The 12,890-nt window shown below is 44.6% G+C and overlaps 1 protein-coding gene across 1 annotated transcript in view; it reads right to left on the reverse strand.

Annotated features, from left to right (window-relative positions):
• The window catches only part of IKZF2 (IKAROS family zinc finger 2), a 145,023-nt gene that overhangs the window by 27,208 nt on the left and 104,925 nt on the right, over positions 1-12,890 (reverse strand). The window contains exon 6 of the mRNA XM_066636778.1: positions 50-187. Within this exon, the coding sequence (XP_066492875.1) occupies positions 50-187 (138 nt within the window). The remainder of the gene's footprint in view (positions 1-49; positions 188-12,890) is intronic.

Below are 12,890 nucleotides of genomic sequence, written 5' to 3' on the forward strand. Positions count from 1 at the left end.
AATAGGTAAAAAATAAGCACTGCAACAAAAGAGAAAGGCTTCCACTCACCATGGTGGCCCATGACTTGCCCAGCAGCCTCAATGCTGACATTCTGAAGGTAGTTGTGGCAGCGTTCCTTGTGCTCCTCCAAAGAACTGCGTTGCTTGTAACTGCGTCCACAGTAGTTACATTTGTGAGGTTTACCCACTGTGGAAAGAACAGAGGCTTTACATTAACTCAGTGTTCCCAGTATGGCTACCAATGGCATCTCGATACTACAAAAATAGAAGAGGAAAACACCCACAGAAGGTTATTCCGTCCTCTAACCTTTGCTCATTTTTCCTTTTGCCACCCTCACTGCAACACTACCTACTACATATTCACCCACACTACGAATATACATTCACCCAATATTACAAAACGTATCACAAGTATACAGACAGGCCCACAATGCTTGAAAACCAAGCGCAGGTGGAACTGCAGGCAAAATTTTCCTTTGCATCAAAAGAGCAATGAGGCAGAGATTCCAAAACCACACAGAGGCAAGTAGGCAAAAAAATCAGAATAGGCAAAAGGGTCTCCAGGAAACTTTTACACCTGTGAATACAAATACTAAAGTATTTATGGGCATGAAACACTTGAGCAGATAGGTTGAGAGTAGAAAGGTTGAGTTCTGATAGTTTTACAAAACCAAACCAAAAGCAGGCAAGGCAGATGCAAGGGCCACTGCAGAAGTGCAATATTACAAGCTATAGTGTTTGAGGACTAGTGAACACCTGATATATCTCATTGGTGCAGAAACGTTGGATGGGGCAAGTGACCCATAAGAACTAGAGGGAAGTAACGGCTGACGGGGCAGTTGAATTGGTGAAACTCCTGCCGGTTCCGTGTAGGAAAGGGAATTCTCAACCTTCAAATTCCAGAGGGTGGTGGCAGAGGGAACTAGTGCTGCAGCCAGTGTCACGCAAGTACCCCATTTCTGACTGCAGAGTTGTCCCTGATGACATTATACCTGCATCCGTGCTGGAAAAACTCTTCCATCAGAATCTATGCACTCATACTATGTTGCCTGCTGCCTCTTAGACATAGAGACTGATGCTAAGGGCAGAAATTCCCTTCCTCTCATGCTTGTCACACATTGGTGTCATCTAGTAAATCACCTGCCCTGGCGGGTGGGCCTCTGTTTCTGTGCTTGGTGGTAGATTATTTCTTTGTGTGTCTCTTTGTTCAGCATGATCTTCACTCCCTATTCTTTCCTATTCCTTTCCCCTTGTGGTGTATACCATAGCATTGCCATTCATATGTACACATCTGTGGTCTATAGAAGGACAACAGGCCTTGGTAGCACTTACTAATGTTTCTTAATTAAGAAGAAAAATGATCCAAATTTCTCAATCATTTCAATTCAGAAATGAAAAGGAAATATTGAGAAGAAAGAATCATTCAGTTCAAGGACACTGTTTAGCATAAAACAGGTAGAACAAAAAGCAAATCACCAAGCCCAAGACAGAGCATAAAACTGACATGGGACAAAAATGCTTTGTATCTAGAATTCCAGTTGGTAAACTTTGAAAGAGGGAGCATCTTACAAAGCACAAGTGAGACCAAGGTCAATGCTAAACAGAGCATGAGCAAAAGAGGAAACATAACTGGAACAATTCTTAATGCCTCTTCTGTCATTCCTTTAAGAAAGATTTAGTGCAAGTCATGCTTCCTCTACTTGCCACTTCTAGGAGTACTGGGAGGAAGTATATGTCTCTCACAGAGTGATGTGCATTCTGAACTTGCATTATTTATTCCATTTAGAGCCTGCCTCTCTCTTATCACAGAACTCAAGATGGCATGTCTGGGGTTCATGCTTGTCCAACCAGAGCGAGAACTGGTCAACTTAACTTTGTGGCCTTTATCAGGTTAACCTGTTCCAGGTGTGATAGCAAGCACGACATCATCTGGTACGTGCTGCGTAGCCAAGAAGTGCCAGAAGAACACATTCAATGGGTGAAGCTCTTGTACAAGGATCCGAAGAGTTGTGTGCAAGCCGTCACTGGAATGTTGAAAGACTTCCGCATTACTGTCAGCATCCACCAGGGCTCAGCGCTCTCTCTGCTGCTGTTCATCACATTGATGGACGTCATCACCTGAGATCTTCAAAAGTCGGTGCCATGGCTTCTCTATGCAGATGACGTTCTTCTCGTATCCAACAACCAGGTGGACCTCGAGCAGGAAGTACAAGCTTGGAGCGACCGTCTCGTGCTGTTTGGCCTTCGCCTCAATGCCAAGAAGACGGAGTACATGACAACAGACCCCAATGAGCTTGAGACAATCCGTGTAAACGGCATCGACCTGCCACATGCTGAGATGTTCTGATACCTCAGCTTGACGATCATGGCTGACAGCAGCCTGCGTTACAAAACTATTGCACAAGTAAATGCAGCTTGGAGAAAGCAGTGCACGATGACCAGTGTCCTTTGCAGTAAGAAGATCAGTGACCATCTTAAACTGAAGATCATCAGGCCTATTGCATTCTACTGAGCTGAATGCTGTCTGGCAACAAGAGAAGCTGAATGTCGCCTCAGCGTCATGGAGACAAAGATGCTGCATTGAATCAGTCGTATCACTTGTTTGGACCACGTCTGCAATGAAGACATCCAATAGTGGTATGGTGTTGCTCCAAATGCCGACAGGTTGAGAGAAGCCCGGCTTCAATTGTACGGCCATGTTCTGCACGCCAATGGCGATACACTGGTGCCGAAGGACCTTCGGTTGGAGGTCAACGGCAAACAACCAAAGGGCTAACCAATGTCTTGACATGCTGCATGGCAACATGAAAATCACCCGCTTAAACCCAGACCAAGCCCATGACCATGAGAAATGGTGACTCTGATCCAAAATAGCAGACCCCGCCACCACATGGGACAAATGCTAAAGAAGGAGGAGGAGGAGGAGTGATAGCAAACAGGCTGGCGATCTGTTCGAGGCAGAAGCTCATCTGGAGGTAGATCCTACATGGTCAGGATCTCAGACAGGTCTAAGGGGAAGCAAAGATATACAGCTGGATATTGTGATCTGAAAGATTCAGATGTTGCTCCTGCAAGGATCTGGAACTCCCTGAAAACCTTGTGTCAGCTACTTAGGGAGTTTGGCTCTGCCCCTTCCTTCTAAGGAAACTTCGATCTTAAAGGCTGACTTTGTAAGCTCCAGTGGCACAGGTGGGATGCTGGCTTGCATGCAGGGTGCTCAAGGGAGGCCTCAGAATCTGGGGAGGGGGTAGATCAGAAGCGGTGGAACTAGCTCCAGGGGTTGGAACAGGCTGGGGGAGATTGGGGTCTGCTTTCTGAGAATTTCCCCCCCCCCAATCTTCTCCCCAGACCCTTCACCTTGTCGTCCGTTTCAGAGCATTCTAGTCCTGTGGTCACAACACAGGTATCCTAGTCTGGACTATGGCCTGGGATGAGGAAAATGCACAACTGGCCACATGGGATGCAGATATCTTCTCCTACAAACAAAATCCATAAGAGGGGACAGAAGATGGACAAATCTCAAATGCACTCAGAGATCATACAAAGCAACCCCAAGACTGCTTTTTAATGTAGAATATATTGCTTCTGTCAATGCAGCATAAGGAAACAGATGGGGCAGTGTTTAAAATTTGGTGTACATTCAAATAACTTTAACTTTTAAATTTGGCTTTTAGACACAGAAAACAGGAAAAACAATTAAGGGTGCAATCCTAACCCCTTATGTCAGTGCTTTCCAGCACTGGCATAGCAGTACCAATGGGACATGTACTGCACCCTGCAGTTGGGTGTCACTCATGGAGGCCTCCTCAAAGTCAGGGAATGTTTGTTCCCTTACCTCAGAGCTGCATTGCCCTTAAGTCAGTGCTGGAAGGTACTGACATAAGGGGTTAGGACTGCGCCCTAACAGTGTTTCTCCTATCTTTGGGAATAGACTATGACCGAATGGACATTTCAATCAGTTGCAGCAGAGATGTTTCTTATACGTTTTCCATATATGACTATATTTTACTTATCTTGATGCGAGTTTGTAATGTTTACTTCTATATGTTATAATAAAAAATTGAATATTCTTTTTAAAAGGCTGGACTGAATTGTCCTCAAAATCTCAAAGCCAATGTTCTCTCCACCATTTCACAGTCAAAAACATGAGAAACCCAGGGGTACATGAGACATTACTCTCACACCATGGACCACTATTACCTCCACTATTACCTACCAGTACTAATAGCCTCCACTATTACCAGTTCACAAAGCGGGAGGGGAAAAAGACTGAGGAGTGGTTTTGTTTTATGTTAGGCTAGATTCAAGTACATTTCCTGAAAAGAAGTGGGAGGGCATCCCACCCCATTTCAAGCACAAACTATTACACATCACCAAAAAGTTCTTCTCTGCCTGCCCCCCCCTACTACTCATGCCATAGCATAGCTCATCCTGCAGTGTCTTCTGAAGGGGGTGTGTAAACTGAATGTAAAGGGTTTATTTCTAAAAACAGAAACACACATTTTTAACTTAACATTTAATGTTGTATTGTATCAGATTGTCTTGCACTCCTGCAATTCAAACACATTCAGCAATGTTTTTACTGTTGAGATAAAGCCGCCCTGGGGACCAGCGGATGGAAGGAAAGTTAGTTCACTCTGACTCAAGCACGTGTGTACATGCACATACTTTTAAAAAGTCTCCCCCCAAACTTCCCAGATCGCCAGCCAGCTTGCTATCACAGCTGGAACAGGTTAACCTGACACTGGGACATCCTCAAAGTCCCCCCAAAATGCAAAAGAACAGAGTCAAAACTGGGCTAGCCATTTACCAGGGACATGCAGCAGAAAGCAGGAACAGTTAGAACATATGCTTTGTTACTACCATTATGTTTGATTATAATTATTCAGCAATAAATAAGAGCAATAAAAACCATTCTGCTAGCTGCCTTCATACTACATGGATGAGGCAGGATATGCACCTCTAAAATGAATGAATAAATGTGAAACTTCTGCTTTTGTGGCAAAAATCAGATGCAATCCAGAGTCAGAGCAAAGGTTGATACGCACATTAGTGTCATTTGTCTACATGAGCTTGTTTGTGTTAAGTGCTGTAGATGGAATATGCCTAGATTTTATATAGAAGTAGGTGAATCTTACTGACTACACTCAGGATGTGTGTTTTTAAACCCTTTCCTCTGCCATATGGATTAAGTTTACTCATACTGTACAGAGCAACGTATAATTAGCAACTTGGAAACACCTTTGAGGGTAAAGGAAAACAGGTGAAGGGACAGAATTCAGGCTGCTCAGTGCCAGGACATCAATAATTTGTTTACATGTTTCACAAGAAATTAAATGTGTCAGTGTGAAGGGAATACGAAAAAATTGGTGAAAGACCTTGAAAGAAGCTGATCGTTTCAGCTTTCAAATGTGCTTTTGAAAAACAACTCACTTCCATCCCAAATCCCCATCTTTCTCCTTTGTTTGCTTCAATATACAGTGTCAGCAGCTTTTTTCATGCAACAAAAGCTTGTAGAGTGAATGAATTTGTGTGCCAGGGTGGGATTGGGCGGGGGGCTCATAGCAGCAAACTCCATCCCTAGATGCATACACTTTTGTGAGGAAGGCTAGAGTTGCACAGCATTTTGGAAGCTTTTGAATGCAATTAGTGCAAAGAAAGCACTCTAACTTCTTTTAATCAGTTGTATATAGAATAAGATTCTCTAATTCTTGGCTGGACTCAAACTTGTCCAGTTCACATTTTTGTGCAGTCGTCCACCAGCACGCTGCTTTGCCTAAGTGCTGTTGAGGCTCCCCCTGTGACTTGTTCCAGTCCCTCCCCTGCATAAGTGTTCCTAGATGTCCCCACACAGAATCAAACCTTTGTAATGGAGAACCTTCGGTGTGTACTGTGAAGGTGTATGGGGTTTTAAGGGGAATTGGAATCACAAGGGATTATTTAATATATAATAGGGGGTGGGACAAGTTAGGATAAATTAACTGAGGGAGAGTACTTGACATAGAGGGTAAACGCGGGAAAGGAAGCTATGCCTTTGAAGTTAGAACTGCATAGTCAGGCAGAGTGATGGAGTGGAAAAGGTGTGAAGGGAGAGGAAGAGTTAACTTTGAAGTGGAAAGCAGAAGAAATTCAGAAGGCCAGATGGCCAGAAGGCCACAAAAAAAGGCAGAACCAGGGCCCAGAGACAACACACAGGTGCAATCGATGAGATCACGCTATGGAAGAGAAGTACATGCAGGGGTTCTGACTGGACTGCTGGCAAAAGCGGACCCAAGTGTATGATTGGTTGAACAGCTTAAGTGGGATAAGCATGACTCAGCAAGATTAGGAAATGATGATTGGTGGGGGGTGACATAAAGCTGCGCTGAGGCTTAGCTCTTGGTCCCTTTTGGGGCTGGCGAATGCCAAGGGGAGTTTCTGCTTCTCTGAACATCCAGAAGGAAAGGCAATGGAAGTAGATATAGGCATATGTGTAGAGTAGAACTAGTGAGGTTTATTATTTTCTCTGTAATTATGTATGTACTGACATTTCCAGCTGCTCTTGAGGAGCCCGCTATATTGGGTGGCAGCTGCTTAAGTTACCAACCTCAGTTACAATAAAGAACTTTTTAGCTGGATTCTGGTGAATGTGTGCTCAAGGGGGGATTGGATGGTTCAGAAGAACCCAGGGGCTTGCGCGGGCAAGCTACAAACGGTGGCCCAAGCTCTTCACATGTAGTTCATGTAGCTGCCCTTTTCCCAAAGAGCTACCTTTCTACTCTTGCTCTGCTCAAAAATATATTCCTTGGATCTGTGTGTTTGTGTGAGCAGGTTGAGGGGGCTTGAATTCTGGCTGTAAGTTGCTCCTAGCAGTTCTTTGCTTTTTCTCCTTTATTGCAGATGCCACTGTAAGAGCCCAATCCTATGCATGTCTACTCAGAAGTAAGCCCCACTGTAGTCAATGGGGCTTACTCCCAGGTAAGTGCAGATAGGATTGCAGCCTAACTCTTTTCGGAGGTGGAGATCATATAGCTTTGTAGTATTGTAGTGCATGCATGTGTGTAGTATCTCTGGGGCATCTCCCCCTGGTTGTGTGTGGTGCCTGTTGCTGTGCTGCTCCTTCCTAGTGGCTGGCAGGGGTGTCCCCCAACATTGGCCACTCAATCACCCTGCACCTGCCCCTTGCTCACATTACTCTGGTGGAGCTTCTCTGGCTGCCAGGGTTGGGGCTGATAGAATGTGTAGGCTTCATGGACATCACACCTACGCCGCACAGATGTCAGATGGATGAAACACTGATTTCATGACAATGTCATATGGGTATCACAGCAATGACAGATGGACTTCGTACCAATATCACAGTGATGGTACAACTCTGTGGATAACAGGCGATGTCGGTGTTTCTATGGACACTGGGGGTGTTACTGGGAAGGCTTGGGGTGCACCAGTGTTGCTTTGCAAGCACAGGCTTGGCATTTGGCCTTCTTCTGCTGACACTGGTGCACCATTGGTATGGCAATGCCAGGATAGGTTTAGGATATGATGAATGTTGCACTGGCATCTGTGTGCCTTTGGCCCTATGTCCAAATATGATTGGGCCTTTAATGTATTTGCAAGACGATCGTTCTAACATAACATATGAACATGTTTTGCACTACTTGAATACGTAGCCATTTAATTCTTCCATTTAATTTATAGTTTGTTTCCAGGTAACAATACTAATTATAAAGGTCAAATACTGATCCTGCAATCAGTATGCAATCTTTACACATAAATGTTATGAACCTAAATATTCCAATTCAAATAACTCTGAGATAAATCCTGAGTTAAAATAATATTAAACTGATCTTTTCTGGATATATGACAAAAGGTTGTACAAGCAATACATAGATTTGAGCAATAGTTCGTTAGGTCTCTTTTTCAGGCGAGAAGCAGCTTCAATACCACATCCTGAATGGCTTGTTCAGGGTGAACTTTAATTTAGACATGAAACTCTTGACACTTCATGTTAGGTTTGCAGGTGCTGTATTTATCACCACCATCAAAGCGTTAAATGAACATTTGCAGAAAAAGATGCTAGTAGCAAAGCTTAAAGTAAAATAGGGCCATATTTGCCTCAAGAAGGATAAAGCTCTGGATTTTATTCTCTTTGTTTTCCTACACTCACAGAGGTATTCAAGGTGAAAAAGCTAGGGAGACTCCTGTAAACTCCCACCTCATATTCATAGATGAAGCCAGCTAAATGGCAAAATCTTTCAAGCCAAGCAGAATTTCAGGACAAATCATGAGACTTAGGAGTCCTAGCCATAGAGATACTCTAGTATGTTGTTTCAGTATGTATCTATTTTTTTTTCAACAGAATAGAGATAAAGGAATTCTACCTAATTATGATTCCCTTTTGTAATCTGGAATCCAGAATATAACAGGGATTTTTGTGTTTTTTTAAAATTCAGCTTTCAATGTTGACGAGGTAAATTTAAAAACTTCTGCAAAAATGAAATACTGGTCTCAAGGCTTGTGCTTTATACACTGCTAGCTGGGAGCTGGCTAGAGGTCTCCTCGGCGTAAGAGGATATTTTAACCTGTACCCTGAGTAACATCCCAGCCAGCCCTATGGAGCTGAGATATCCACCAGCTATTTAGCTGGTGGAAGTTCAAACAACCCGTGTAAGTCTGCCTGGCCTTGGAAGGGAGTTAGGATATGGTGGAGGAGGCTTCCACCACTCCTGTCCCCTCCTAGACTGGATCCACCCCTGGTATGCCCTCCACCGCACACAGACATAACCCCCCTCTCCACCTCTCCACCACCCTTCCTACGTACTTGCATCACTTGGCGCCTTATCTGTCTACGCTGGCAGCCGCGTGCTTTGAAAGCAGTGCAGGCTTCCCTCCCAGCATATTCTTCGGGTGCCATGAATGTGCTTTACGGCACATTCGCAACAACCTTAGCAGGTGCAGCAGCTGCTGTGCTGGCCAAGCGAACACTTAGGATTGCACACTGAGCATATAATAATATAATAATATACAGTATTTATATACCGCCTTTCTTGGTCTTTATTCAAGACTTTATTCAAGGCGGTTTACATAGGCAGGCTTATTAAATCCACGCAGGGATTTTTACAAATTGAAAGAAGGTTCTTTCTTTCAAGAACCACTACATTCAAGGTGTTACACTCCGATCTGGTTTAACATTCTGGCCTCCATCCTCCCACGCTCCGAGCAGATGGAACAGCTCAGCTGCAGCTTGCCAGCTGCTTCAAGGTCGCACAGTGCCAGTGGCCTCGAACTGGCGACCTTGTGGATGTTAATCTTCAGGCAAATGGAGGCTCTACCCTCTAGACCAGACCTCCTGCCCAGAAATATTCTGAATTTTCTTTGTGCATAGCTAATCTTTTTTATTCTGAACAGTTCTGTTAATGACTAATTTAATCCGCTGCCATTGCCAGCTACCTCCAGCATTGAAAGTAAGTCACAAGGGTGGGGAGTGGCGGGGGTAGGTTGAAAGGGATGTGGTGGGGAAGAACAGGGGAGGTTCTAGGCAGGAAGGGGGGAAGGCAGGAGGCAAAACTGTAGGGGGGATGGATCCCAGCGGCACCAGTGTGTGCCAGATCCTAAACCCGTTCCTTGTTTCCTTTCCTTTCCCTTACTTTCCTTTCCCTTACTAAATAAATTAAAAAATGATAAATGAAAAAATAAATACAGGTACAGCCTATTTATCCACGTTAGTTCTGTTCGGTGACTCGGCGTGATTAACAAAAAATGTGTTGTGCTAAATCCCATAGAGTTATGCAAACAGGCTGCAGCCTGACACTTCCGGATGGAAGGAAACTAAGGCAGCTGTTCTCAATCCCCTCCCCTTCCCCCCTCCTTCCCTTTTCACAGGTGGGATCCTAAGCTTGCTTGGGAGTCCTCTGTGTCCCAGGCAGTCTCCCAACAGCACTGCAGGTTCTCCTCCACTGCTGCCTCTCCTGCAGCCCTCCCTGGTTGCAGCCATCATGGAAACTCCTCTGCCCCACAGCATTCTGGGACTTGTAGTCCAGCTCTCTGCTCACCCTCACCTGTCTCTCCAAGGCTCGGCAAACACTCCCGGGGTTTTTAAAAGCAATCCCCTCTGTTGCTACTGCACCTGCCCGTGTGTGTGTGTGTGTGTGTGTGTGTGTGTGTGTGTGTGTGTGTGTGTGTGTGTGTGTGTGTGTGTGAGAGAGAGAGAGAGAGAGAGAGAGAGAGAGAGAGAGAGCGCTCCACCTTGCTGTACGTGTTCTGGCTACAGAGGTTTTTGGTCCCCACTTCCCCTCTTCAGCCTTGGTCGGCTCAGGGGCTCCAGGAATGTTACTGTTCCTTTGAAAGGGGAACCTCTTCCAGGGCTCAAGGGCTGGTCGAGGCAGAGCCTTTTTGCAGTGTTTTGGGCTGCCTGGAAATGGATTGAGAGGCCAGCGCAGGGAAAAGGAGACAAAGGTGTGTGTGACATTCAGTACCCCATCCCATTTGTGTTGAGACAAATCCGCAGATAAAAAATCCGTGGATCAATAGGCTGCACCTGTAAAGTTAACACAAGAACACCAGATGGTGTGGAATAATCAGTTAGCAAAAGCATCAGGAATGCTGAAGTCATTGAGTATAGCTTCCGGCAGAGATGGTTTCAGAGGACATCCAACTGGACACAGGTCAAGAGTCTATGAGCAGCAGAGTGCTCGTAGGACTGGGACAACTCCTGAACTATTGAAGTGCCAGTAGTAGCACCCAATGCACCATCAGGCGGTTGGTCAGGGGGTGCCAAGTTCAGGGCTTTGCCTCAGGGTCTTCAGCAACCTGGTACTGGCAATGCTGACAAGAACATTAGCTGGTGTAATAACAATATTTGCTGCTCCAAACTTGCGCACAGGAGGGATGACCCCACTACTCACCAAAAATTTTAAAATCTATGTATTTTTGAATAATACCAGCATGTTATATATCAACTGAGATACTGAAGCTCAAATGAGAAGAGAGGATTCTTTAGAAAAGACGCTGATGCTAGGAAAAATTGAAGGCAAAAGGAGAAGGGGAAGGCAGAGGATGAGATGGTTAGATAGTGTCACGGAGGTAATGAACATGAATTTGGACAAACTCCAGTAGTTAGTGGAAGACAGGGGGGCCTGGCATGCTATGGTCTATGCAGTCACGAAGAGTCAGACATGACTTAACAACTGAACAAAGAAACACATCGATCGATGTGCAATTTCATGCAGAATGCAAAGAAACAAACCACACTGAAATATCTCTATTCTATTAAAAATTATAGCCAAAAACCCAGTGGGAGCGGGGCAATGGTGCATTACCTCGCCCACCAGCCAGGGTATTGTCCCGCCCACTGCACAGGAGGAGGTATATCATAGGGGTGACACGCTGGCCTCCCGCACTGGGTGACGCAAGCCCAGTGACGCCACTGATGCTGCGCAACTCTTTTTACAACTGATCTAGAAATGGCTGATTCCTCAGAATTCAATTCTCTACTGGTGATTCAGAAAAGTGCTTCCCTCTATGTATCTACTCACAGAACACTCGTATTCTTACTATCATTATATTTGGAATATAAGAAAGCTAGTGAAGCCAGCAAGGGAGACTTCTCCCTCTTCTCTAGGGAGGGCCCCAGAGTGCTATTAAAAGCCATTTCTGCCCAACGTTGCATATACGCAACAGGGACCAAATATGTACACCTGTGTGTCAGTCAAAAATGGGTTAAACAAACAAAAATTGTTCCAAACTGCACAGTTAGCAGATGATCCATCCCATTGTGTATTTCTGTCTCACAGGCATCAAGAAAGAAGCCAGCAAAAAGATAAATAAGTTCTTCTTTTTCAGCGCACACTCTCCCTCTATATTTGGCTATCGCCTTGATTTATGCAATTAAATTCTTTACAGAAAAGATAACTTCCAATTCACATCATAAATTTGAAACTTTAAAAAGTGCATTGAGTAGACTTTGAGTGACTACTGTAGTTGTATCAGAGTCCCAGTGCAAGAAAGTTGGTTAGGATTGCGCCCGAAGCCAATTTAGGTCGACATGAGAGATACTGCACAAGTGTACTTAATCTTTAGAATGACTTGGGGGGGGGGGAGAGAAGGATTTATTGGTATAACGAAGAACTTTTATTTATTCAACAAGAAGCTTTCATTCATCTGTAGGAAATGCAGCAATTCCTGTTGGGCATAATACCCTTCCCAATTCTACTGGAGAATTTCCTGCCATTCCTTAAAAGATCATAGGTTTGTCTGGGTTGTTTCTTTAATTGGGATCAGTTGTGAAATCCAGAGACTGAAGGAATTCAAGCAGTGAAGCTATATAGAGCAAGTGGAAACAGCACACAGGTGTTATGAAACCCAGGTTGAATAGCAAAAACACCTCAAACTGAAGGATCAGACAGAGGAGTTTAAGAAAACAGTTTAAGAAAAAATTCAGCCACATAAGTTGCTGTTATGGTAGGTAAAACAGCCAGTTGCTGTCCTCACTACACCCCAGTGCAACTCAAACCTATATTTTATTAAACCACCATTCAAGTCACACTGGGGAGTTTTGCATTGGTGCAGTAAAGACAGGTTGAACTCCAATCTGGACTGGCATGCAATTGCACAACCATGTGCTATACTCTACACCAGCCATTTTTCAACCACTGTGCCACGGCATACCGGTGTGCCGCGAATGGTCCCCAGGTGTGCTGTGAGAATTTGGGAGAGGGTCATTTATCAATAGGACCATTGGGGGATGTGAGCCCCTATTGACAGCACAGTGTGCCTTGTCAATTGTCAAAAAGCTGATGGTGCGCCTTGACCATTTTAGTGCCTTCCCAGTGTAGTGCAAGATGAAAAAGGTTGAAAATCACTGCTCTACACAGATGAATCCAGAACCCATGTTCTCAAATCCTCTTCCTCCC

The sequence above is a fragment of the Tiliqua scincoides genome, chromosome 1 (genome assembly GCF_035046505.1).
Source record: "Tiliqua scincoides isolate rTilSci1 chromosome 1, rTilSci1.hap2, whole genome shotgun sequence".
Lineage (NCBI taxonomy): Eukaryota > Metazoa > Chordata > Lepidosauria > Squamata > Scincidae > Tiliqua > Tiliqua scincoides.